The following is a 27,949-nucleotide window of genomic DNA, read 5'->3' on the forward strand; positions in this document are numbered from 1 at the left end:
AATCCTCCAGCTTTGGACAGGACCAAAACATATGAACGTGATTTGCGGGTCCCCCCCCCTCCCCCTCGCAACATTCACACACATCTTCTATCCCTTCAAAGAATCGGCTCATCCTCGCCCTCGTGAGGTGTGCTCTATATACCAACTTCGCTAACGAGGTGGAGGCGTTCAGTCTCCGGAGCACCTCACGCCAGAACCCCTCCTCCATACCATCTCCCAACTCTTCCTCCCACTTTGCTTTGATCCCTTCCAGTGGTGCCTTCTCCTCTTCCAAAATAGCTCCGTAAACCGCCAACACTACCCTTTCTCCAGTCCCCCTGTCGTCAGCACCTCCTCCAGCAATGTGGAGGCCCACTCCGCCGGAAAGCTCTGTATCTCCTTTCTGTCAAAATCTCGAACCTGCATGTATCTAAACATTTCCCCCTGCTCCAGCCCATACTTCACTTCCAGCTCCTTCAATCCTGCAAACCGACCCCCAAGAAACAAATCTTTTAGTGTCTTAATCCCCTTCTCCCATTTCCGAAAATTTCCATCCCACTTCCCTGTCTCAAATCTGTGGTTCCCCCGAAACGGTACTCTTTTTTTCTTATGTTGTTGTGTAATTTTAAAATTGTGTCCACTTTTCTGGATTCCCCCCACAGTTTTTCTGTTTTTACCCCATTGAATCTCTGAATTATTTTTAACATTGCAACAAGATCAACCATCCTGGTTCTAGTAGAATCACAGAAATCTATGGCAAAAAATTAGATCATTCAGCTTATCATGCCATGATTTAACCTTTTAAGTCATGCTAGCATTTTTGTAAATCTGAGCTGTACAAGGCCAATATATCGAGGGAGGCCATTGGAAAGAAGTGAGAAGCAGGAACTATCCACCCTCTCAAATCTTTCCTTGGCAGCGGTCTGTGCTTTGTCAGTTTGACCCTAAGGTGAGTTTCCGATCACGTAACCGCATTATCTGAATGTCCACCTAATTCTACTTCCCTAGTATTCTCCGACGATTTCCTGACCTCAATTCATCTGTTGCTAAAGCACTCGTCTAGAGACAACAAAGGCATGGGATTTGACTATTCCACTACTGGCTTCTGTCTACCTAAATCACAAGTTCAGTCTTTTCTAGATCTGTCTGGGTCGGTACCAGAAATGAAAGTGTGGGTTCTTCCTTTGGGGTGGCATGCTAGCACAGTGGTTAGCACTGTTGCTTTACGGCGCCAGAACCCGGGTTCGATTCCCGGTTTAGGTCACAGTCTGTGCGGAATCTGTACGTTCTCCCCGTGTCTGTGTGGGTTTCGTCTGGGTGCACCGGTTTCCTCCCACAAGTCTAGAAGATGTGCTTGTTAGGGGAATTGGACATTCTAAATTCTCCCTCAATATTCCCAACCAGGCGCTGTAGTCTGGCGACTAGGGGATTTTCAAACCAATGCGCACATTCTAAACAATTTGGGGAATATTTTATAACTTCATTGCAGTGTTAATGTAAGCCTACTTGTGACAATAATGATGATTATTTTTAAGTAGTGTTGGCTCAGAAGGGAGAGTTTCTTGGGGTATGGTGTATGCTGGGTAGTTGATGTGTGTTGTTTACATCTACTGAGAATATGAAATAAATCTAGGTTTTGTACATTCCAATACATCTTTAACTTTATAACTTCAACTTTCTTCAACCACTGCTTTGAAGACCTTTCATGTTGCTTTAACATGATTCATTTTGTAATATGAATCTTGGGGAGCAAATGTTTTTCATTCCAACCTTCAAATTCAATTCCCCTGAGGTAAGATAAAGTCCTTCAGTGAACTGAAAGCCTAGTATTCAGTGCAGTGAGTAAGAAGTAATTTTGGATGATTAAAACAATCAGCATTAAGAAGGATTGAGCAGATATAAAGTGATATTTAAAAGCCTAGCTTCAGTCTGTCACGTATTGACAAGGCCCATTTTGCAATCTAGTTTTTTTTAATAGTTAAGCCAGGCTTCTCAAGTTTCAGCAAAGTTTCCTGTTACAAGGCTATCTCACAATGTATTGTGTTTCAAATCCCCATGTAAAAAAAATTAATGTAGCTTCAGAAATTGTTGAATCGTGTTGAAATAGTCTGCACTTAAATATAAAGGAAAGATTAATGAGTGGTCTTTAGAGTTCCATTCAATAGAAAATTCTATTGAATCAGACAATCTCAGTAGTGCAATTAACACTTTAAAAGGATCAGTATAGCTTTCAGCTTTAGTGCATATACATTTCTCTGCCATACCTGTTATGTCAGTTTAACTCTGTTATCCAATTGCTTTTTAGGTTTTCTGTAATATCCTGACAGTTATTTGAAAGTTAGTTTCTGACAATTGCTACCCACAAAATATTCCCAAAATTGTTTAGAATGTCTGCATTGGTTTGAAAAACACACTTATGATCTATTTAAGTAGGTTGTATCACTTGACTTATGCTTGCCAGAGGCAAATAGTAGCTGCTTGCTTTTGAGAAGGTAGTACGAGAGACACTGATTCAAAAAAAACCTGTCTCTTTGTGTTTGTGACAGTGGGTATCATAGAATCATATACAGTGCAAAAGGAGGCCATTCGTCCCATCGTGTTTGCACTGACCCTCTGAAAGAGCACCCTACCTACACCCATTCCCCGCCCTATCCCTGTAACCCCACTTAACCTTCACATCCCTGGACACTAAGGGGAAATTTAGCATGGCCAATCCACCAAACTGCACATCTTTGGACTATGGGAGGAAACCAGAGCACCCGAAGGAAACCCACGCTAACATGGGGAAAAGGTACAAACTCCACACAGACAGTGACCCAAAGCCGGAATTGAACCTTGGCACTATGTGAGGCAGCAGTGTGACCACTGTGCTATTGTGTAACAACAGGTGAGAGTATGTGTCCTGGAAGAATTTGCCAGGTAAAAATTGGTTTGTTTCTGAAGTTGAGCACACATCTATTAACATAAATGTAATTGTTGCTGGAACTTTGCTGCTGATGCTGCCTTGACAACTGAGTCTGTCTATTCATTCCTCCTCAAGAGTTCTGGTTTATTTTTTCTGCTCTTGGTTCCGGCTGATTATAACCAGCTACCAATTGCTGTTCCTACCAGGCTTTTTTTCAACTGTGCCTGGTGCTTCCGAACTGCAAGCTTCTTGTCATGCAGGTGACCTGCCCTCCACTGTCCAGCTTCTTTTAAGGGAGTTGTGGAGTCCCACACAGTTCTTGAACTCTTTTGTACCAAGCCAGGGTCATTACACTCTGGTTTTGGCAAGTGAAGTCCTAATAACCTCCAGAATGCACATTTCAGCACCCTCCCACTTCTTTCTAATCCGTTCTCCAGCATCCCCCACAAATAAAATAAACTGGAACACTGCTGGACTGCATCAGACACCAAACAATCCTCTGCCTTAGTAACTTGGCCTTTCACTGTTGCTGCTAACCTCACTTTTTTTCCCCCCTCACACACACTGGGTCCTGGCCCCAAACCTGGGCATTTTATATTTTAATCTGGCTCTTTAGATTTTTCCACGCTAATGTTGTCTTTCCAGTGCATACTCATGCTCCTTTTTTCACTTTTTAAAATACGATTCTTCCCCTTTTCAGTGCTACATCCTGTTTATTCCCTTTCCTGCCATTTCAAGCTCAAATCCTTCACGGATCTGTCCAGGATTTCCCTTTCTCTATCCTTGGCACCTACTGTTGTGCCATGGCTGCCTCCTGCTCACTGTCCCAGAGCAGAAACATACACCACCCTTTCCCAGGAAGCATCCCTTCATGAAGTGAAAATCTCATTAATTTCTCTATTCTTCTTTCCTATTTTCCTCCTCTAAAGCTTGAGAGATTGAGTATACAGGTAGAGAGCTGGAAATAATCAGCACCCTTCTTGTTTTTTCTAAATTTAACCAGGCAGCATGTTTCTAATTGTGACTTGCGATGAATGTAAGGATTTTTCATATTATGTTTTTTGCAATAATGCTATTAAAACCTGGGTTAAGGTGCATATAGACAGTATGACTGCTAGAGTGGTGATTTAAAGTTGTGAAAGTGAGGTAATCATTGATTTGCAGGTGGTGTTCTGCTAATATATCTTGACCTATTTACTTGTTTACAGATAAATAGAATATTGTTTAGGTTTGAAGGACCCCTGGGGGTGTAGATAATTTATGATGGGTATTGTGTTTGGTCCTGGCTAAACAAAGCAAGGGACATCTTATAAGAAGAGGCAAGAGAATGCCTTGTGCTTTGGGTACAGATAATATAGTTAATGAGAGAAGCCAGGTCTGTATGAAGAATCAGTAGGTCCTAGAACTCTAATCTGAATGGGTGTTTCAGTTTGGACGTGAAAGGTGTTTTCTCCAATGAATCTGCAAAGAGAACAGCAAGTTGTTAATTTTATTCATGGGTGTTATTCACTATATATTGGTTTGCTTAATTGGAATATAGTGACAAGTTTAGGAAGTAAGTTGAGGTTTCTTTTTGGTTAAGAACTGTTCACTAAAGTTATTTCTTTGTTGCTAATGCTAATTCTGTGATTACAGTAAAGTTTGTTTTAACATAAAATATACCTACTGGTCACTGTTATCACTCCTGTGGTGCAGTAATATTTCCTCTCAGCTTTACAATTTGAAAATAGTTGGGTTCTCATTTGGGATCGTAGAGATCGTAACAGACCTCTCGATCTTACACAGTTGCCTCCAGGGTAGTGCAAAATTTCGGCCCTGGCATCCTCTATGTGCAACTTGTACAGAATTTCACAACTAGCTTCCTGCTTCACCACACACCAGCCCCACTCCCTCTAACCCACATACTTGATGCTCTGCCTGCTCTTGAAACTTGTCAATGCCACAGACTGCATTGTTCTGACTCTGGGCCACTTTTTTCGCCTGTCCCTGACTCCCTCACTTGATGGTAGAGCTTTCAGTTCTGGTCTCGCCCTCTGGAATTCCTTCTGCAAATTTTCTCCTCCTTGCTGATAACTTTTTGAAAATAACCCAAAGTACCCAATTCACGTTTTTCAAATTAAGGGGCAGTTTAGCGTGGCCAATCCATCTAACCTGCACATCTTTGTGTTATGGGGGCGAAACCCCCGCAAACACGGGGAGAATGTGCAAACTCCACACAGACAGTGACCCAGAGCCGGGATTGAACCTGGGACCTCGGCGCCGTGAGGCAGCAGAGCTAACCACTGCACTACCATGCTGTCCCTTGCTGATACATTTTAATCATTTGGAGAGGTAATGCTTTTGCCTAATCTCAGCCAACTCTACTAAATCCTGTGCTGCTTGGTCTAGCACGGTCTCTTTATTGAAGCTCTGTGGAGCATTTTATTATGTTAAAGACACTATACAAATTAAAGTAAAACAATGCCCCATTTATCTTTCAAAACTGAAACCAAAATCAAGATTGTGGTATCATTGGCGTTGGAAATATTGACCTGAAATTTCACTTGCATTTCAGAATTTACAATCCCAAAATGATCTTTAAACCCAGTTTTGCATTTGCCTTCTACAAAGTCAGTGACAAAAGTAATATTTTTGTGTTTTTGTGATCATTATGGGCCAAGCATAATAGTTTCTTTTAAAGTGGGATTGTGCAGTTTAAAAGGAACTTGAATTTGTGACAAAATTATCAAATGGAAGCATGAAATTAAATCTTTTTGTTCTTGTGTGGTGCTTTTACCTGCTTCCAATTCATTTGTTATTTACAGGATAATTTACATGGTCCCCTAAAATAAAAGTGGCTGGTTTAAATACCATCCATGCTTGTTTGTTGTGGTTGGTAAACAGCATTTCGAACCCTGCTACCCAATGTGTTATGAAAACCAAGGCATGAAAGAACAGTCTGTAACTTAAACCCCATAGGCTGCCATTCTTGTTCAGCTGACATGCATGTTGAAAATAATCACTCCGGATGCTTGCTTGGTCTATGGATAGTTGATTTTGACTTGACGGAATTGGCAGGTTTTTGTGTTTTACACACTGAAATCTGAGCTGAGGCTAATTACATTCTGAGTGGCATTTCACTTAATTATATTATTCAAGAATCCTGCAATGATATTTCAACTGTACTGTGAACACTACATTCGCCATCAGAATTATTGGTACTACATCTGTGTTTGTGTTTAAAAAGCTCAATATCCTTCCTTTGGCATTCGTATTTTCATCGGACCAGATCTAGTTTCTAATAATAGTCTCTTGGATCGTCCAAAATCTAGAATGTGCTTTGTTTACTGCAGTTCATCATAACAAACAAGGTAATTTTATTGCAGTAGTAGGAGATGGCTGATTAGTTCAACTATTACACATCTTGTGAAATACATCCCTCTGTTATGTTTCTAATACTGTTTGCTTCATCCTCTTGCCCCTCTGCAAATTTAATTTCCATTTTATTTGCACTATAATTTATTGCTCTATTTTCTATGAAGCATTTGCATAAAGTACTTGATTGGTTTATTTTCTATTCCTTTTCTCTGTTAGATAATTATATTAGAAATGTTCTCCTCCTTAATGAAGTCATCATGATATTATTCCCATTGTTCAGTCATCAGCAGCTATTTCTGTGATTCTTTGCCAACTTGCTGATCTGGCTCCCTAATTGACTCCAGTCACATTGTTTTAGACCAGCATCAAAACATCCCCCTCTAGTTCTGGCATAAACATCAGTCTCCCTTCTGGCATGCAAACTCTTGATCTCAAAAAACAATAACTGGGGCAGAATTTTCATTCAATGGTTTAAACTGTATTAAATGATATAGGGATTGGAACAAAGTCCTTATTTTTGTTTTACCCCTACCTCAATCACAGTGCATCCTGTTCTCGTCAACAGTTTTTAGGAAGGATGTGAGGGTCCTTGAGAGAGTGTGTGCAGAGGTCATTAATCGAATGGTTCCAGGGATGAGAGCTTTTGGCTGCAAAATTAGGATGGAGAATCTGGGGTTGCTCTCCTTGGAGCAAAGGAAGTTGAGGGAGAATTGATCGAGGTGTATATAGAATTACGATAGGTATGTAGGATTACGACAGGTTTAGAGAAGATGGGACAAACGAATGCTGTTTCCATTAGCTGATGATTCAAAGACGAGGGGACACATTTAGGATTGAAAGACTTGGAGGAGGAGTTGATGATTAACCTTTTTGTGCAGTGAGTGATAACCTCCATCTCTACGAAGATGATGGAAGCAAAAACCGTTAACGATTTCAAAAGGAAATTGAACGAGCATTTGAGGGAAATAAAATTTCAGAACTACAATAGAGCCGGGGAATGGGACTGACTAGATTGCTCTGCACCACACTGACATGGACTTGAGGGGCTGTTTAGCACGGGGCTAAATCGCTGGCTTTGAAAGCAGACCAAGGCAGGCCAGCAGCACGGTTCAATTCCCGTAACAGCCTCCCCGAACAGGTGCCGGAATGTGGCGACTAGGGGCGTTTCACAGTAACTTCATTTGAAGCCTACTTGTGACAATAAGCGATTTTCATTTTAATTTCAATTGCTGCTCCTGTGCTGTACTGACTCTGATGACTTGCATTTAAGGGGACATTTTCTAATACAGAAAATAATCCATGGCATCCTTCACAAGCAGTTACATGCATGATTTTAAAGGCTTGGTCAAACAGTTGGGTTTGAAAGAGAGTCATAATGGCAGAAGACCGAGGAAGGAAATTCAGAGCTTCTGTCATAACTGCCATTTTTGAGGCAAAGGGTTGCTTAAGACTTCATAGATTATCGGGCTGGAGGAGGTTACAGAGATGAGGGTCAAGACTATGAAGGTATTTGAACTTTGGGAATTCTAAAGTTAAGGAGGTGGTGGATCAACATAGGTTGGCAAGCACAGACTGATGGATAAGCAGGACTTTGTACTGGTTAGGATGTAGGCAACAGAGCCTTGGATGAGCTCAGGTTTATGGCAGGCATTGGAATAATTAAGCTGGAATTTGTAAAAGTATGGATATAGACTGAGGACACTGAATATTGAAGGTCGGGTTAAAAATATAATTTCCACATGCAGTACTCTAGGATAGGGGACCAATTCAGCTGAGGCCTCCGAAATAAGTTTGGGCTAAATTACTGGGGCTGGGGGTACATGTCAGGAGCCTTAAGGCATTATTCATGGTAGGTTTACTATGTGTAGTAAATGTACTAACTGAGTGCAGAAAGAAAATGGTGTTTGAATACATTAAATTAATTGCTTGGTTTTTGGCACTTGATGTGTGAGTGTTAATGATGAGAGGGGGAATTTGATATTTTTCTGCTGGCTACTCATTTTGTATTGTTATCTTTCGAATCGTTCAGTTTATAAATAATTTTGCCCCCTTTTTGGAGGTGTGATGCTTGGGTACAACAGTAACTCTTAAAGGTCTTTGAAGCTCTGGGTTTTGGACACACTACCTTTGAACAATCTGGGGCAACAGATGGGCTGTAGATGCAAGATTTATTGTATATTCCCAATTAGCTCTTAGATTAAGTTAGTTTTTTTTAAGAGTATATATGAAGTGCAGTGGATATTCATTTATTTTCTACTCTTATATCGTTAATGGCAATTTCTTTCCAAGCTCCCTGATTAACCCTCTGATGGGTTATGCTGCCTTTGTGACAATTACATGGAACTGCTAACTTTAATTGTTCCTTTTCCAGAATGTATTATAGCAAATGGTCACATTGCATTTGACTGATTGTTCTGTGTGACTTGTATATAGGGATCCCAGAAGCCCTTCACGGAAGTAATCAGAGCTAACATAGGAGATGCTCATGCTATGGGGCAGCAACCAATCACATTTCTGAGACAGGTGGGTGTATGTCTATGTAAAGTGTACATTGCAGTGCTTTCTGAAAGATTTTTTTAAAAATGATTTGTTCTGAAAGAAAAGGTTAATTCTCAGTCGAGTCCTATTAATATTGAATGTTTCCTGGTTTCCACAATGGGGTTTAGTTTCTGGTGTGGCGGTAAATTTGTGTTATCATACTGGAATGTTTTTTAAAAATGTGTGGGGAGGTGGGTGGATCAAATCTGTTCATTTACAGTCTAAGCTTCAATACCATTTGAAAAGCCCTAGGCACCTAAATTGTTTTTTCTAGGATTTAGAAGTTATCAAAATATGTTGTTTTGAAATATTGTGTACTTCCAGAAATATGGTACCATGGGGTCAATTATCAGTCATCAGGGCAGCACGGTGGCACAGTGGTTAGCACTGCTGCTTCACAGCGCCAAGGTCCCAGGTTCGATCCCGGCTCTGGGCCACTGTCCGTGTGGAGTTTGCACATTCTCCCCGTGTTTGCATGGGTTTCACCCCCACAACCCAAAGATGTACAGGGTAGGTGGTTTGGCCACGCTAAATTGCCTCTTAATTGGAAAAGATTAATTGGGTACTCTAAATTTATAAAAACAAGTTATCAGTCATCAGCAAAGCTGCAGTCCTGGTTACTAGTAGACATAGTTGTTAGAAGAGATGTAGCTAACTTCAACTTCACAGCTGGGGGAATGGAAGAATCATTTAAATTTTCAATTGCACAATTTTTTTGCACAAATGATTAAAGTTTATTTCAATGCATTTTCTCGTCAGTACCTGGTGAAACATCTGATTAGACTCCTTTTAAAAAAAAAAAAAAAAAAAAAAAAAATAATTATTATTATGTGAGCTATGGCCTACATTACTTTGTTAGAACAAGCATGTTCCTCCTGTAACTTGAAGTGACTGCATGAAAGTCCTTCTTCCTGCTGTGAAAGGCTTACAATGTGCTGCACAAGAAGCTGGGAACAGTGGAGGAGCAGAGATTTAGAGATGTATTTATAGAAATCACTAAAAATCAGTGGCTATGCACATTGTGGTTTAAAATGCTCATGGAATGTCAGTTTTTATTTCAAGAGCTTTATAATAGGGTTAGAAATTATTCTTTGGTTATATGTAGCTCTGATTAGACTGCATCTAAAGTGCAGCCTTCCATTGTGATCACCATCACCTCAGGTAGGATGTATTGGTTATGGGCAGAGTGCAGCACAGATTTGCCAGCGAGATAAAAATATTATGTTATGAGTAATGAGTTCTGATGCAGGGTCATCATCAACTCAAAATGTTAATTCTGTTTCTCTCCACGGATGTTGCTTGATCTGCTGAGTATTTCCAGCATTTTCTGTTTTTAATTTGTTATGAGGACAGATTCTGTAGATTAGACATGTGTTCTGTCAAGTCTAGATGATTAAGTGGTGATCTGATTGAGATATTTAAGATCATTGCAGAGTTTGACAGGGTAGACGGTGAGAAACTATTTCCTCATGGTGGGTTTGTACAGAAAATGAGGGGCATAACCTTAAGAGTTTGGATATCCAGGGTAATGTTCACAGAAAGGGCAGTGGAAAAATGGGACTCTTCCCGAAAATCTGTTGTAAGGCTAATTCTGATTGATCTACTGCTGTTCTGATGTCCTTAACTCCTCGTCCATAAAAAAGGTCAGACATATATTTGTACCCTGCAAATCGTAGTCAGAACGGTAATATGTGTCTACTAAATGCTACTATGTTGTGGAAAGACTCACGTATTGAATAACCAGAACATTATTTTAAAACAAATTATCTGTGATCTATAAATTAAGCCCTCTTCCTTTTGTCTTGTCTCCTATTTAGCTAAATCAAATATTTCTATATTTTTTCAAAGCCCTTTGGCCCACTTTATATTTTCAGTAGCCAATGACATATTTTTAAAAAATCATAAAGGTCATTTGAAAATGTAAATTTGGAACAAAATATTTCCGCTCATCCATGGAATTACCCAATTATTCTTCCAAATGCTATTAACTAACTTCAACCCAACTTGCGGCACGGCTATCTATGCTAATAGGACTGCTGCCCACAACTTCTGCACTCCCTCATATTCTCCTTTCCACCTCCGGAGAGGCCCGAAGGTGCTGCAGTTTTGAAAGGACAGGACCAGCGAGGTTGGTGAAACATTGCAGGGAGGGATCTCTCTGTTGCCACTCTTCTGCTAGAGGTTTTAAGTACAGTACAAAACTTTAAAGCAATTTAATTGCTTCAAAGAACACAATCTTGGGTGGATTAAAATAGTTAAAACGGGCATCGCCTCAATCTAGCTGATGGGGATGAATTGGCAGCTGAAGGATCAAGCCAGAGACCAGTACAACAGATAGGGTTAGCAAGTGTAAGAATTACTGGGGAAATACTTGTTTTATAATTTCCAACACCGAATCTGAGATTCAAGCCACTATTTTCTACTTTAAAAAGCATAGTTTTTAAGTCTTTTGAATTGAATCCCTGTGTGAGATTCACAAATTATAAATTTGCGGAGGATTTTTTGTTCTGCAGAAGGAAAAAATACAAGAAAGAAATCTATTTAAATATTTAATTAGATCATATTTCTTGCCCAATTCAGGTTGTTGCTCTTTGTACTGATCCAGAGCTGTTTGAGAGTCCACAATTTCCTGCTGATGCAAAGGAGAGAGCCCAACGTATTCTGCTAGACTGTGGAGGACAAAGTCTAGGTACCTATACTTCATCCCCATTTACACTTGTGTATTTGCTTTTAGGGAAGTGCTGTTCAACAGTCTTGAAGCCAGCAGAGAAAGCGATAAGTATAAGAGATTGTAGAAGGTTAGGAGTGAAACTTCCGAGTGGAAGATGTCTCTCAAGCCTACAGTCCAGTTTATATTGAGTTCTCGTGAAGAGGGGTGGTGGGGATTAGAGGAGGAAGAGGAAGAAATGGGGCAATAGTGGTATGCCTTTATAACAACATGTGGGATAGGATTATCTTGATGGGACTGTCTTTTAATAATAATAATTGCTTATTGTCACAAGTAGGCTTCAATGAAGTTACTGTGAAAAGCCCTAGTCGCCACATTCCGGCATCTGTTCGGGGAGGCTAGTACAGCAATTGAACCCACGCTGCTGGCCTTGTTCTGCATTACAAGTCAGCTGTTTCGCCCACTGTGCTAAACCAGCCCTAAACTGAACTGTTTCCTGAACTGCTTCATTTTACAACTGCATTTTCGAGAATTTACCTATTGCCATTGATTTGTGTGGAACGCCAATTTGCTGTTGGAGTATCTGTTAATTTCAAACCCAAATAGAATATTTAAGTTATATAAAAGTTGAAGTAGCTTGGGAGGCAAAACAATTAACCAATGATTTGCAGATGATCACCCAACGAACATAGCTAGGGGTGTATATTCAAGATGAGAACATAATTAATCTAGGTTTTGACTCCCTCACGAAGATGAATGACCAGTTAAAACACAACAGTTGTACGGTGGAGCTGGCGAGGAGGCGGGCTGCTTTCAACCGGGTGAAGAGGGCACTGTACATTAGCAAGGTGCAGTGCGGCATTGTATATCCAGCGAAGCTGAGGGTGACTTATAAGCTCAAGGACTTTTATTTTGGAACGGCGGAAGCAGCGGAGGAATTTGCGAAGGCAGAAGGACTGTGGCAGAACTGAGAAATTGAGAAATGGCCATGTGCCGATGTAACCTCATGACTGTATTTTCTTCTTTTTTGTTTCACTGCGTGAGGGTGTATGGGCTAAAGGAGCCAATGTTGGATATATTTGGACAAGGGAAGTGATGGGACTTTCACTCGAAATGAGGGCTCTTTGGGGTGTAGGTGGATTTGCAGGGTTTGTGTGCTAAAAGGGGATTTCTGGGCTTTCCTAGGGCCGGGCAAGGGGGAAAGAGACCCGGGCGGGGGCCTCCACGCTGGCCGGTTTAAGCCGGCCAGTGAACGGGAGTGAGGTGGGGGGAGGGGCTGCGGCCATCGGAGCCTGGCAGAACAGGGTTTTTTGGAGTTTTTCCATTTTTACAAACAAACACAATAAAATCCCCAAAACTGGTACAGTACAAGTGCTTCAGCATATATAAATACAGAAAAAGACAGCAGTGGCTAATGCTGCTGCCTCACAATGACAGGGACCTGGGTTCAATTCCTGCCTTGGGTGACTGTGTGGAGTCTGCACGTTCTCCCAGTGTCTGCGTAGGTCTCCTCTGGGTGCTCTGGTTTCCTCCCACAGTCCAAAGATGTACAGGTTAGGTGTATTGGCTATGCTAAATTGGCCCTTATGTCCAAGATGTGCAGGTTAGGTGGAATTACGGGGGGTGGGGTGGAGGGAAAGAGTGAGTGGGCCTTGGTGGGGTGCTCTTTCAGGGTGTCGGTGCAGACTCGATGGGCCAAATGACTTCCTGCACTATAGGAGTTCTATGGTTCTACAGTTTGTTCATCTTAATCATTAGTCTTGGTGCTTTTATTTATACCAAAAAAAAAGATAAGCGGATGAACTAGAGAATGAGGAAGAAGAGGATAAAGCCATGAACACATGTTAAAGTGGTGCACACCTTCACATGTATCATTGGCATCATGTATGCCCTGCCATCATCAGAAAGCTTAAACCATTCACCATGAGGAAACCCCACTGAAAGGGCGAGGAAAAATCGTTAAGACACCCATCAACAGGATATTTCGAGTGGATGGAAATACAACTCTCCTCCTCCGAACAGAATAAGGGACACCTCCTAGAACCAAATACAAGTTATTCATCCAGCCCAGAAAAACATAGAATGGGGGAGGAATCGCCAGGGCGCCGCGCGAAAATCACGGCTGGCCGCTGAGAGAATCGCCGTTTGTAACGGGCGAGCGGCGATTCTCCGGCCCGTATGGGCCAAACCATTTCGAACTGTTCCAGCACTTGCATCATGTGACCTCCATGCCTAGCTAAGCTAAACCAAGCTGCTCGAAGGTGAAAATATTTCAGATGTCGGCTCGTAAGCTAATCTGTGTCCACAACTGGACCACATAGGCCGTTAATGGTATACATAATATTTATTGCACTTTTAGAGATTTTAAAGTTTTTGCAAAATATTAAAATCCAATATTTCTCACGTGGGCTCTTTTTTAAAACTTTGTCAGGTTCCTACAGTGCAAGCCAGGGTCTGGATTGTATACGTCGTGATGTTGCAAAGTACGTGGAGACAAGGGATGGAGGAATTCCTGCAGATCCTGATAATATTTACATTACTACGGGAGCAAGTGATGGAATAATTGTATGTATAACAGTGGGAGTGTGGTCACTTCTATTGAATTGTTTGCATTAAATAGTTTGGGAGTTGCTCTACTGACTAACTCTATTTGCAACTCTAATTTTCAATGAGTATTATGAGTAACCTGCCATTCCATTTTTATTTTTTAGACAATTATGAAACTTCTTGTGTCTGGAGAAGGGAGAATGCGGACTGGACTGATGATTCCAATCCCACAGTATCCCCTATACTCTGCAGCCATCTCTGAGCTAAATGCAGTCCAAATCAACTACTACCTGGATGAAGACAATGGCTGGGCTCTCGATAAGAATGAATTGAAGAGAAACGTGAATGCGGCCAGGGAATATTGCAATCCCAAGGCTCTTTGCATCATTAACCCAGGAAACCCAACCGGTACTTTAACCATTTCAAAATAACACACTTACATACTTTTGAAAGACTAGAGCTTGGCATATTTAAGCTGCGTCAGGGCTGTAGCCCGCTGGATGAGGCGGGAGAAAACTGGGTCTTGGGTGTGGGGGTAAAAGCTGGGTTGGGGCTGGAGGCCAGGTAGCCAAGTGCAGTAGAGCTAGGGAGAGAGGGGTCAAATTGAGCCCTGGGAGGTTGAAGTTTTAGTGAGACCGGGGACGAGATAGTGGCTCAGTGGGTGTGTGGGAACGATTGATTGACTGGACTGGGTGAGTGTGAGTCTTCCTTGTGCCAGTTTCAATTTCTCTCTCACCAAATAGTCACTCACTCCCACCCAAATACACTGACCCTCCAACATTCTGGTCATGTTTATTTCTTACACACTTTTTTTTTTTTTAACTCAACAGTTTATTGCTATGACATTGTTTTACATTTGTTCAGCAATTGTTTCTTTCCTTGCAACCTCAACCTGTATTGAAATTCAGTATATTATTTTGCCAAACCTTATCTTTCCGAAATTTGCTTATTGGCCCCCTGAGGGAGATAGATATGCATATGTGGTTCCCTTCCCAAAACGGTTGTACATACTTATTCTAGGTATACACTGAGGTACTTTACAACTTGTAAAGAACAATATTAAAAACCTATTTTGGTCATGGAACTAATGTCATTGTTTCAACATTTCAGCTTTTTACTTATCGTGGTAACATGCATTATTTGCAGCACTCTCATCTCTGGAGTTCTGAGGTGAGAGTTCAGGTCCATTGCAAAGCTTGGTTGTCAGTGCAGTGCTGAGGGAACGTTGCATGCACTGAAGTCTGTCTTTCAGGTGATGTCTTTCTGTTCCCATGGATGCAAAAGATCTCATTGAACGATTAACTAAAATCAGCTCTTCTGGTTTCCTGGCTGATGTCTCTCCCTTCAACCAGCACCATCAAAACCTATTATCTCGCTATTATTTCATTGTTATTTGAGTCCTTGTCTGACATTTATTTGCCTATTATAAGTGGGACAAATTTCAAAAACAACTTCAATATCTGGAAAGTAGATTGGGTTGGCCTGAAGATGTGAAAAATGCCATGTTAATGCAATTCTAACCCAGTAACTCCCATGGATTGTATTTGTCCATCTTGTACTGAGACAAAAATATTTACTAGTTGTTCTTTTACCACAAACCATGGCCCACTTAGCATGAAATTGGTTTCTTTTAAATTCAATCTGAAATCTGGCACAACAGGAGTATCCCTTGTGGCATACATATTGCCCTTGGATGAAAGACCTTTTGGGGTCGATATTAACAAGGCAGGAGAAGGCCAAAATGTAAAGTGATAAAAAGCAACCCCATTCCTGCAAGTTTGTGCAAGTGAGCTGCATAGTATGTTTAAATCAGGCTCCCAGAATACAATTGGGAGTCTGATTTCAAATTCAAGTCAACTGCTGAGTTTCCCAGAGATCGGGAAATTTTGCAGTTAAGTGGAGACAAGAACAGTCGGCCATTAAAGGCAAATGCATTTTTGAGCACCTCTTGTGAGCCATGAGGAGTAAACCCCTCAAGCAAACTTTCCATGACTGTCCTCACTGCTGCAGTCTGGTGACACCCCTCCCTCCTACCCCACAATTAACATCCAATCTCTCCCTACTTAACAATTTCTGGGAACAACCATTGTCTTTCTCATTCCATCGACAGCCTGTTGACTTGCCAGGTGGGAGCTGGAGTGAAAGAAAGATGGGGAACCTACTATTATATTCAGTAAGATCTGCGTCCCCTCCTACCATGTTGCCTTTATTGCCCCACTCCCTATTCAAGTATCAGGGCCCTTGACAATGTGCAAACCCCATCTAGTGGCTTAATTGAGAACTGCAGCAATGTTCTTGCTGGAAAGCAGAAGTTTAGGTGACTCCCTGAATTAAATGGTCATCCAGGTTATCAGTACATTGACTACTTAAAAATTAAAACAATAGTATGTGATGGGTCGGGTCAAGTTATCAGGAAGAGAGAATTTCTGAATTGCTCAAATTAAGTTTTAATATAAGCATTTTTTTTTAAACAGGCCAGGTGCAAAGCAAAAAATGTATTGAGGATGTAATTACTTTTGCTTATGAAGAAAAACTCTTCCTCCTGGCTGATGAGGTGAGACCTGCTTGCTTGTGTAATTATTAACTAATCTGAAAGCAACTTTGTGACCTTGAGAAAGTGCTATATTTTCAATCATGTATTGTTTAGCTTCAGAAAATAAAGTATACTTGGATGCTTCCTTTTCTATATTCAAGGTTTACCAGGAAAACATATACTCAAAGGACTGTAAATTCCACTCATTTAAGAAGGTGCTGCACGAGATGGGCCCAGAATACTCCAATACAGTGGAACTGGTCTCATTTCATTCCACATCCAAAGGATACACAGGAGAGTAGGTGTTTTCTGTATAATTTGATTTTTGTTTTTTAAAAAAAAAAAATACAAAATAATTCTTGGATTTTAAGCTTCACTTTAGGAGGTTCAGTTGATTTAGCATTTATTCAGTTCATTGCAGAGCCAAATTTTGTCCCGAAAAGCCGGCACAATCTTAAAATTGGAACTATGCTATTTGTGAAATTAGGACATGCCTTCTCATACAAAGGGTAATGGATATCTGGAATTTGTTTTCTAACATAACACTGGATGCTGAGTCAATTGAAATTTTCAAAAGTAGAATCACTGATTTTTCGTGAGGCTATCATGGGCTATGAATCCAAGGTGGGTTAATAAAATGGAAGTATCGATCACCCATAATCTGACTGAATAGCAATGTAGGCTAGGGGTGCTACATGATTTCTTACTGTTCCTATACAAGTTCTACTTCTTACACAGAAATTCTTGGACACTTCTTACACCGAATGGAAAGGTCATGTTTCTTCAGTCTTTCTCTTGAATGATACCTTTTTACAGTAGTGATAATTGTGGCATTTTTACAGGTTAGGCCTGTAGACCATGAAGGTACAAACAAACAAGAGCTTTATTGGAAATGTGTTTCTACAGGCTGTTGGGATAGACTGCCCGTGCAAACGGCCGATGGTGTCATTAATACGTCACGGAATCGTACTCTTAAGTGTCCTTATTCCAACTAGGAACAAACATGAATACACAACACTTTCCTCCCCCTTTTATATTAGAGGTTCCTAGAATGAAACATAATATAATGTTAACAATCAACATTTACAATATGAACAATTAATAAACACAACAGTCAATAAGTTGGACGTTTCCGAGGATGTTGATTTCTGTGTGCTTGTTGGCGACTCTCTCTGTTTTTTCGTATGGACAGCAACCTCTGGTGATTTTGGTTTAGTTTGGATGTTGTCCGGTGTTGCTTAATTGGAGTCGACCTAGTGTTCGGGGGTTGACTCGGTGTTGAAGTGTCTTCAACTGGGCTACTGTCTTCCATTGTTGTTTCTGGTATTGTCAGGTTCTCAGCAATCTCTTGGTCTTCACTTGGCACAGTTTGTTCCGGACTCTTAGTTGACTCTGTATTTGGCAAACTAATTCTAGTTGCTAAAAATTTGATCAGCATATCCCCTCCACACTACATCATCCTGGTTTGAATGGCATAGGAGCCCGGTCCTGTCTGTGCTAGGACGATGGCAGGTATCCACTTCTCATTTATGTAGTTACTTGCCAATAGTTTCTGGAAAAACGCAGCGTTTAACCCTGTTCTCACGTCAAAGCCTGACTTTGCGGTTCTTCAACAATTTCTCTTGTCTTTGGCAGATTCAGCAAATCAAGCTCTGTGCGTAACTGACAATGGCGAACTTTGGGTTGAATGTGTAGTATTGCTGTATGTCATCAGGAATTGGCTTAGTCGTTTATCCTTGCTCACAAATTACTTTCAATGAATGCTTCATTGTCTGAACAAATCGTTCAGCCAGCCTATTTGTGGCAGGATGATAAAGAGCGGATCGATGTGCTGGATTCTATTCTCCTTTAGATAATTTGTGAATTCTTGCAAAAAGAACTGTGGCTTTATTGTCACTAACAAGTTGTTCAGGGTAACCGAATCTTGCAAAAATCTCACCCAGTCTTTATTTTATCCCAAGGACATGGTCTTCATAATGACAACTTCAGACCATATTGAGTGTGCATCTACCACAACAAAAATAATTCGTCCTTTGAACGGTCTGCCATAATCTATATGAACTCTTTGCCATGGCCCTTCTGGCCTATTCCAGGGTGTAATGGCGCTAGTGGCAACAGATTTGAACCTTTTGCATAAGTCAAACATGCCTGCCTTCTCCTCACTTCATCCATACTATCCCCGAATGACTTCCGTGAAGTTGGTTTAGGACACATTTCCTCAACAATGAGAGAATGATGACCCTCATTCCTTGGATGAGGAAACTAGCCTGTAAGAATAGTTTGAGTCTTCGGTAACATATGGCTTTAACTCCGGGTTTGCTCCTGTGTTCCTGCCATGCAATATCATGCCCATAACTTCTGACAGTAGTGGATTATCTCTGGTATACTTCTTAACTTGTTACAGGAGTGTTGTCTACTTCTCCAAAATAGAAAATATTACCACTCAAACTATTCATTAATAACTCGTTAGGTAAAGGTAATCTAGAGAGTCCCATCATCATTCCCATGGAGATTTGATTTATGATATTTCATCATGTATGTATGTGCTGACAACAACCATGCTTCCTCTCTGTCTCTAGCTCGCTGCTAGAGATGGAATGCCAGCGTGCAGTCCAAGTATCATTGTCAGTGGTCAATGGTCCATTATTAAAGGAAACTTCTTTCCATACAGTTATTGGTGAAAATGTTTGATTGCAACAATGATGCCTCGAGCTTCCTTATCTATCTGTGCATAGTTCATGTTTGCTTTGTTCAAGGATCTTGATGCAAACGCTAATGGCTTTTCTTCACCGTTGGGCATTATGTGAGAAACCACTGCTCCCACCCCATAAGGTAATGCGTTACAAGCCAGTTGCAAGGGTAACTTCGGACTAAAGTGCGACAGGACTAAGTATCGCCTCTCTTTAGCTTGTAGGTCTTCTCTCGCTTATCCATTTCCATTTCCTGTTTTGAAACTAGATGCATAAAAGCTTGAGAATGGTTGATGGATTAGGGACAAACTTTACATAATAGTTTAAGCCCAAAAACAATCAAGTTGATTTATTTTATGAGGTGCAGGTGCCTCAGTTAACAGTTTGTTGTGCCTGCAATGGCCAATACGTTTAACGACCGTTCGTTATCTGACTGGGGCTCTGGTCCTTTTTTGCACCCTAGGTGTATCTTTTTCTTCAATTTTCCATTTTATACATTTGCTTCTTGCTTTTTAAAGTTCCTATTTGGTGTTTCTTACCCCAACACACACATTCGATGTACCCCTTTTTACCACAATTCCTGCATTTTGCATCTCTGCACCAGCATTCTGCTGCTGCATGCCCAGTTTTTGCATTTCGGTGGCAATTGAAATTTGTTAGTGGGCTCTCCGATGACATGTTATGGATTCTACTGCTCGAACTGAATTGTTGGGCTTCCTTAGCTGCTAATTCAATGGCGATCATAACTTCTAAAGCCTTCTTTTGGTTTAAATTGCTTTGTGTTAACAGCCTTTTTTGAATAGCTTTCCTTCTTGGCCCAAACACTAGCCTGTCTCTAATGGTGTCATTCAAGACATCTCCAACTTCACAGTATTCAGCTAATTTCTTCAAATGGCTTCAAATTGTGTGGTTGATTCACCTTCTTGTTGGTTACGTTTATGGAACCTGAACCCCTCCACGGTAACCAAAGTTTTAGATGTGAAGTGGCCTTGCAATATCTCCACAATTTCATCATTGGTTTTTGAGCCTGTTTTTTCTGGCTGCACCAGACTTCGCAGAATGTTGAATGTTCCTTTGCACTCCGGAAAGTTGGGACAACAATATTTGTCACAATTTAATTCGCGTGGACAAAATAATTGAATCTTTCAATATATGAGCTATACCACTGTACTTTCATGGCCCCATGACGCCAAATATTCCTGCTGTTTTTGCTATGGAAAGGGCTTGTGTAAGCACGATGTGCCATGGAAGTTTTAGCACTTCCTCACTTTTTTTCTAACTAATGCGCCCCTGAGATCCGACTGTTTCCTTCGAGTTTTGGAACACCCCCAGCTCTAAACTATTGCAGGGGTAGCACGGTAGCATAGTGGTTAGCATTGTGGCTTCACAGCGCCACGGTTCCAGGTTCGATTTCCTGCTGGGTCACTGTCTGTGCGGAGTCTGCATGTTCTCTCCGTGTCTGCATGGGTTTCCTCCAGGTGCTCCAGTTTCCTCCCACAGTCCAAAGATGTGCAGGTTAGGTGGATTGGTCATGCTAAATTGCCCTTCGTGTCCAAATAGGTTAGGAGGGGTTATTGGGTTAAGGGGATGGGGTTGAAGTGAGGGCTTAAGTAGGTCGGTGCAGACTCGATGGACTGAATGGCCTCCTTCTGAACTGTAATGTTCTATGGTACTTACTACTCTGTGCTCCCTGCACTGTTTCAGATCTTTCTGGGCAGAGCACGTGGCGACTTTTTTTTTTTCGATGTGGTTTCCTCCAAAATCTATGTTTAATATTCCGTTGCTTCGATGGCTGCTACCGATATTTGGCACCCCTCTGTTGCCAGCTTTGGTGCAGCAAAGTTTTTAGCTTAATTCTTTTCTGATGTCTGCGCATGCTTACCAACCGCCAGTCAACTAATTAACTCAGCCTAGACTGATATTTGAACTACCCTCTGCTACTTGGCTTACTTTGTGTTCTCAGCGCTGAACTTAATCACCACCTCAACCCTTTAAAAAGTTACCTGTTGTCTTCAAGTGAAACATTCTTCAAAATGTTTTACATTTTTTTTTTTAAAATTGTCGCTGATTATCCTGAAAATGTCAAATCCAAGCGTATTTCACTGATTCGTGTAGTTTTCAAGAAGTTTGTTCTGCGTCTGTTATTTGTGCTGCTTCTACATAATCATTGCTTCTGGCTATTTATTCTTCCAATAAATTGAACAAATAACCAAATTTGCCTGGTATTTTAGGTGTGGATTTAGAGGTGGCTATATGGAAGTTATCAACATGGACCCCGAGGTTCAGGCTCAGCTTGAGAAGCTGCTATCAGTTCGACTGTGCTCGCCTGTCCCAGGGCAAGTAGCCATGGATGTTGTGGTAAATCCACCAAAGCCTGGAGAGGAATCCTATGAAATGTTTACATTGGTTAGTCAGTCCGTTTTATGGTTTTGCTTGAATTGGCTCTGTTCTTTCTTCATTATTAGTGATCTAATCAGAATGTTGTGCATTTTACGCCATTTCCTTGTGTTACTGAATCAATAGGTTAGTCGATATGCTTATTAAACAGCAAATCTTACAATGATTTCACTAACATCAGCAATTTTGCTTTGCTATGACAATTTATCTGTGCTACTTTGTAGTCAGCTGGTAGGATGTGATTTCTTATGGACTCCATTACCATTGGCAATACTCTTAGACGACATGCCTAATAATAGAAAGGAGGTTAACTTCAATCTCACCAATATTTAAAAAAAAAACATTTTTTTTTTTTTTAAATTAAAGTTTTTTGCAAAGTTTTTCATAATAAATAGTAATAATCCTAACACCACAAAATAGAGTAAACATTAACATAGTGCAAAAAGAGAATATACAATAGCAATTGACTAGACGTGACCCCACGCGCCTCAGTCTTCCCACACCCTCCCAACGGAGCACTCGCCCCCACTCCCCTACGGGTCGCTGCTGCTGCTGACGTTTTAATTTTCCCTGAGAAGCCATCGGACGGTATTATACCCCCGCTCAACAGCAGGAGCTCTGTACACTTGGCAAAATTATTTACACACATAAGTAGGCATCTGTTCGTGGTGTTGTCGTCCCTTGCTTCTCCCAGACGGAGTTCGCTGCCGTTGTCGTCTCGTTCCGCTTCTGCGCACTTCTGCGGCCCTCCCGTCTTCCCCGTTTTCTCTGTCCCTGTGGACGTTAAGTTTGTTAATGTTTCCCTGCCTCCCACCTCCCCCTCCCTGTCTGTCCTCTATTGTTCCATCTCTTCCCTCTATCCCCCCCCCCCTCTCCCTGTTCCTTATCTCCTCTCTCTCTCTTCTTTCCCCCCCCCCCCCCCCGGGCGGCTCGCCTTTCCTTCCTCTTACATTTAGCTGTCGTTCTCCCCCCCCGGGTCTATCTCTCCCTCTCATGCTTTGGCTACCTGACTATTCTTCTGCTTGTTCGTTGGCCACAAACAGGTCTCGGAACAATTGGGTGAATGGCTCCCACGTTCTGTGGAAGCCGTCGTCTGACCCTCGGATGGCGAATTTGATTTTCTCCATTTGGAGAGCTTCTGAGAGGTCGGACAGCCAGTCTGCAGCTTTGGGTGGTGCTGCTGACCGCCAGCCGAGCAGGATTCTACGGCGGGCGATCAGGGAGGCAAAGGCAAGGGCGTCCGCCCTCCTCGCCATGAATAGATCTGGCTGGTCTGAAACCCCGAAGACCACCACTTTCGGGCATGGCTCCACCCTCATCCCCACCCCTTGGACATTGCCTCGAAAAAGGCTGTCCAGTACTCCACAAGTCTGGGGCATGACCAGAACATGTGGGCGTGGCTGGGCCTCCTTGGCACCGCTCACATCTGTCCTCCACCTCCGGGAAGAACCTACTCATACGGGTTCTTGTTAAGTGGGCTCTATGTACCACTTTTAGTTACGTCAGGCTGAGCCTTGTGCACGTGGAGGCGGAGTTGACCCTATGCAGTGCATCGCTCGAGTCCCCACCCTATCTCAATCCCCAGGTCCTCCTCCCATTTCATTCTTGTTGCGTCCAATACAGTGTCGGCCCCTTCTACCAGTCGGTCATACATGTCACTACAGTTTCCTTTATCTAGTATGCTTGCGTCCAGTAACTCTTCCAGTAGTGTGTTGTGGTGGTTGTGGGTATGTCCCTTTCACCTTTCGTAGGAAGTTTTTTAGTTGCAGGTACCTTACCTCGTTCCCCCTGGCTAGCTGGAATTTCTCTCAGTTCGCCCAGTGTTGCGATCCTGCCGTCCGTGTATAGGTCCCTGACTGTCAGTGCCCTTCTGTCCTGTCCCCACCTTTTTGAAGATGGCGCCAGTCAGCATTGGCGTGAACCTATGGTTGTTGCAGATGGGAGCTTTACCCTACATTCTGGTCAGGCCAAATTGTTGCCGTAGTTGCTTCCAGGACTGGAGGGTGGCTATTACCACTGGGCTACTGGAATGGGGATGGGAGCGCCACCGTGGCGAGGGCCTGGAGGGAGGTCCCCATGCAGGAGGCCTCTTCCGCACGCACCCACTCGGCTTCTGGCTCCTTGATCCATCCCCTAATTCGCTCGGCCGTCGCCGCCCAGTGGTAAAGTTGTAGGTTTGGAGGGCTAGCCCCCCCCCTGGATTTTGTTTTTTGTAAGACCTTCTTTGGGATCCTATCATTCTCCTCCTTCCCCCCCCCCCCCCCGGTCTTTGCTTTGAAAAAGGTATTGGGGATGTAGATCGGGATGGATCTGAATAGGAAGAGGTACCTGGGCAGCATGTTAATTTTGGTCATCTGGACTCTCCCCGCGAGGGAGAGTGGGAGTGTGTTCCACCTTTGCAGGTCCTTTTTTACTTCCTCTGTCAGACTGGTGAGGTTCCATTTGTGGATCCCTTTCCAGTCATGTGCTATTTGGATCCCCAGGTAGCGGAATTTGTGTTGGGTTTGTTTAAGCGGCAGTCCCGTAAGGGCTGCCCCACCTACTTGTGGGTGTACTGGGAAGATCTCGCTTTTGCTCATGTTGAGTTTGTAGCCCGAGAAGGCGCCAAACTCTTTCAGGAGCGCGATGATTCTGTCCGTGCTGCTCTGTGGATCCGAAATGTAGAGGAGCAGGTCATCTGCATAGAGTGAGACTCTGTGCTCTCTGCCTCCCCTTCGGATCCCCCTCCAGCTTTTTGCTGCTCTGAGCGTGATTGCTAGTGGTTCGATCGCGAGAGCGAACCGCAGCGGGGACAATGGGCATCCTTGTCTGGTGCCCCTGTGCAGCTGGAAGTATCAGGGGTTGGTATTGTTGGTCCGTACGCTCGCTATGGGAGCGTTGTATAGGAGCTTTACCCAGGAGCTGAACCCTGTTCCAAGCCCGAACCGCTCCAGTACCTCTGAGGTATTTCCATTCGACTATGTCGAAGGCCTTTTCTGCATCTAGGGAGACTATCACCTCTGGTGTTCTCTCCCCGGAGTGGGTCATTATCACGTTCAGCAGGCGCCTGATGTTCGAGGTAAGTTGTCTACCTTTGACAAAGCCCGTCTGGTCCTCTGCGACCACCTCGGGTACACCGTCTTCTAACCTTTTGGCTAGGATTTTGGCGTCTGCATTCAGCAGTGAGATGGGTCTGTATGACCCACATTCCGTTGGGTCTTTGTCTTTCTTGGGTATCAGCGAGATTGAGGCCTGTGCTAGCGTGGGCGGCAGTGTGCCCCTCGCTAGCAAGTCTGTGAACATCTCCCGCAGGTGCGGGGTCTGTGCTGTCGCAAATTTTTTGTAGAAGTCCGCCGGAAACCCGCCTGGTCTCGGCGCCTTCCCCGCCTGCATGGAGCTAATGCTGTCCATGATCTCTCCCAGTGCTAGTGGTGCTTCCAAGCCCCGTTTTTTGCCCTCCCCAACGACTGGAATGTCCAGTCCATCAAGGAACCGTTTCATCCCAGACTCCCCCATTGGGGGCTCTGAGGTGTGCAGCCCTTGGTAGAAGGCCTTGAAGGTTTTGTTGATCTTTCTGGTTCTGTTTCTAGCGTGCCTCTGGTATCCCTGATTTGTGCAATTTCTCTGGTGGCTGCCTGCTTTCTCAGCTGGTGTGCCAACAGGCAGCTGGCTTTGTCTCCGTGTTCGTATAGGGTCCCATGTGCCTGGCGGAGTTGGTGCACTGCTTTCCTGGTGGGGAGCAGGTCAAAGTTCCTTTGTAGCTCTTTCCTTTCCGCCAGGAGCTCTACGGTCGGGGCCTCAGGAGTATTTACGGTCTACCTCCAGTATGGAGTCGACCAGCTGCTGCCTAGCCGCCCTTTCCTCCCTATCTCTTCGCGCTTTGAAAGCGATGATTTCCCCTCTTAGTATGGCTTTTAGTGCTTCCCAGAACGTGGAGGGTGACACCTCCCTGTTCTGGTTGTTCTCTGTGTACTCTGCAATGGCCCGTGATAACCTTTCGTTGAAGGCCTTGTCCGCTAGTAGGGCGACGTCCAACCTCCATGTGGGGCGTTGGGCCCTGCCCGTCTCCAGCCTCCCGTCCATGTAGTGTGGAGCGTGGTCTGATATCACAATTGATGAGTATTCCACCTTGTCTATCCCCGGAAGCACCGTTTTCCCTACCACAAAGAAGTCAATTCTGGTGCATACGTTGTGTACTGGGGAGAAGAAGGAGAATTCCTTCTCCCCCAGGTGGGCGAACCTCCAGGGGTCCACCGCTCCCATCTGTTCCATAAAGTGACTGCGTTCCCTTGCCAAGCTTGAGGTTTTCCCCGTTTTGGGGTTTGATCTGTCTGTCTTTGGGTCCTGTACACAGTTGAAGTCCTCCCCCATGATTAGTCGATGCGTCGCTATGTCAGGGATTTCTGCCATGGTCTTCTTGATGAAGCTTGTGTCGTCCCAGTTGGGTGCGTACACGTTAACTAGTACTACCGGTGCCGCATCCAGGGCCCCGCTGACCATGATATACCATCCCCCTGGGTCCGTAACCGTCTTTGTCGCCCTAAACATCGTCCTCTTGCCGATCAATATCGCCACCCCCCTGGCCCTTGTTCCATAGCAGGAATGGTAGGTCTGTCCCACCCAGCCCTTTCTTACCCACAGTCGGTCCTGCTCTCTCAGTCTTCCTCCAAGAGACACACCTATGTCGGCCCTCATATTTCTTAGGTGGGTGAGGACTCTGGATCTCTTCACTGGGCCGTTGAGTCCCCTTGCGTTCCAGGTGACTATCGTGGTGGGGGGCTTCTGCCCCCTCGCTCCTGTGGGATTAATCATACTTACCTGGTGGACGCGCCCCTGCCCTCCTGGGTTTCCCTTTGTTAGGGGGCCGTCCAGGATGGCCGCTGTCACTGCTCTCCATGCGGTCGGGTCCCTGCGCTCCAAGGTTTCTCTTTGTCCCGGGGCACCCGACATGGCCGCCCACTGTGCATCCGCCATGCGGGTCGTCCCCTGCACTCTGGGGTCTCCTTTCGCCCAGAGACCGTACTGGGTGGGTGCTTGTAGCGATTCTTTGTTTCGAGCCCTTTTTTTGTGGCACTTGGTAGCCCAATTCTTTTTCTAGCCCTATTTGTCTCTCCTTCCCTGTGCCCCCTCTCTCCTTTGTCCCTCTTTCCCCTGTTTCTGTCCCAGTTTGCTCTCGGTCTCTGTTGAGTGGTCCCCTCCACCTCCAGCCTGGCGCCTTCCCCCCCTGTTGGGAGCGCGCTGCGGCCCTGCTTTGTTGCATGCCCCCGGCGCTAGCTTTCCTGCTAGTACGGTGGACCCCCTCTCGGGAAGGCCATGCCATTAGAATTTACGAGGACATTGGGGCAGACCTAGCCAGGAGACGGGCCGAGTTTAATACAGCGAAAGCAGCTCTTCACAAGAGCAACGTGCGTTTTGGTATGCTGTCTCGCTTCTCCCCTGCCCGGCCTCTACGGTTTTCTGCCCGCTCTTCCCCTATCCTGTGCTGGGGCCTGGCCTCCCACCTGAAGCAGTCCCTCGGGCAGTGGTCTGTTCTTAGTTCAGGGTGCGCTCACGGTGGCGGGGGGCCTGGCGTTGCCTCCCCCCCCACCCCACCCCGTCAGTGTGTTGTTGCCCCTTGCCAGGGGCCCCTCATTTCTACCTTCGTTGGTGGTTTTCCAGCCCGTGTTCCTCGACAAACTTGTTTGCTTCGGCAGGGGCTGTAAAGAAGTATTCTCTTTCTTAGTATGTGACCCAGAGTTTCGCTGGGTACAGCATACCAAAACACACATTGCTCTTGTGAAGAGCTGCTTTCGCTGTATTAAACTCGGCCCGTCTCCCGGCTAGGTCTGCCCCAATATCCTTGTAAATTCTAATGGCATGGCCTTCCCATTTGCAGGTTCTGTTTTTCCTGGCCCAGCGTAGGATTGTTTCCCTGTCTTGGTACCGGTGCAGTTTAGCTATAACTGTTCTCACGTGTTCCCCTGCTTTGGGCTTCGGGCGCAGTGACCGGTGTGCTCTGTCCATTTCTGGTGGGCTGGGAAAGGTTTTCTTCCCCACTAAGTCGCCCAGCATCTCGGCCACGTATGCCGTGGGGTTTCTACCCTCGATCCCCTCTGGTAAGCCCACTATCCTGACATTTTGCCTCCTCGAGCGGTTTTCCTGGTCGTCCACTCTGCCCTTCAGGCTCCCCTGTGTTGTGCCCAGTCTCGCCACCTCCCTCTCCAGGGCTGTTATCCGGTCGCTCACGTCAGCCGCTGCTTTCTCCAGCTCCTTGATGGTCGCCTCTTGGGCTTCCAGTTTCTTCCCTTGGGTGTCCAATTTCTCCTCTGCTCTGCCCAGGGCCTGCTGCACCTCCGCTAGGGCCTTCCCCATTGCTG

The 27,949-nt window shown here is 44.0% G+C and overlaps 1 protein-coding gene across 2 annotated transcripts in view; it reads left to right on the forward strand.

Moving 5' to 3' along the window:
• gpt2 (glutamic pyruvate transaminase (alanine aminotransferase) 2) overlaps nt 1-27,949 on the forward strand; it is a 96,043-nt gene that overhangs the window by 10,816 nt on the left and 57,278 nt on the right. For both annotated transcript variants that reach the window (XM_072518183.1, XM_072518182.1), the window contains exons 2-8: nt 8,675-8,764; nt 11,360-11,468; nt 13,879-14,012; nt 14,159-14,402; nt 16,469-16,548; nt 16,689-16,825; nt 21,449-21,623. In XM_072518183.1, the coding sequence (XP_072374284.1) occupies nt 8,675-8,764; nt 11,360-11,468; nt 13,879-14,012; nt 14,159-14,402; nt 16,469-16,548; nt 16,689-16,825; nt 21,449-21,623 (969 nt within the window). The remainder of the gene's footprint in view (nt 1-8,674; nt 8,765-11,359; nt 11,469-13,878; nt 14,013-14,158; nt 14,403-16,468; nt 16,549-16,688; nt 16,826-21,448; nt 21,624-27,949) is intronic.

Source organism: Scyliorhinus torazame, chromosome 10, assembly GCF_047496885.1.
Source record: "Scyliorhinus torazame isolate Kashiwa2021f chromosome 10, sScyTor2.1, whole genome shotgun sequence".
NCBI lineage: Eukaryota > Metazoa > Chordata > Chondrichthyes > Carcharhiniformes > Scyliorhinidae > Scyliorhinus > Scyliorhinus torazame.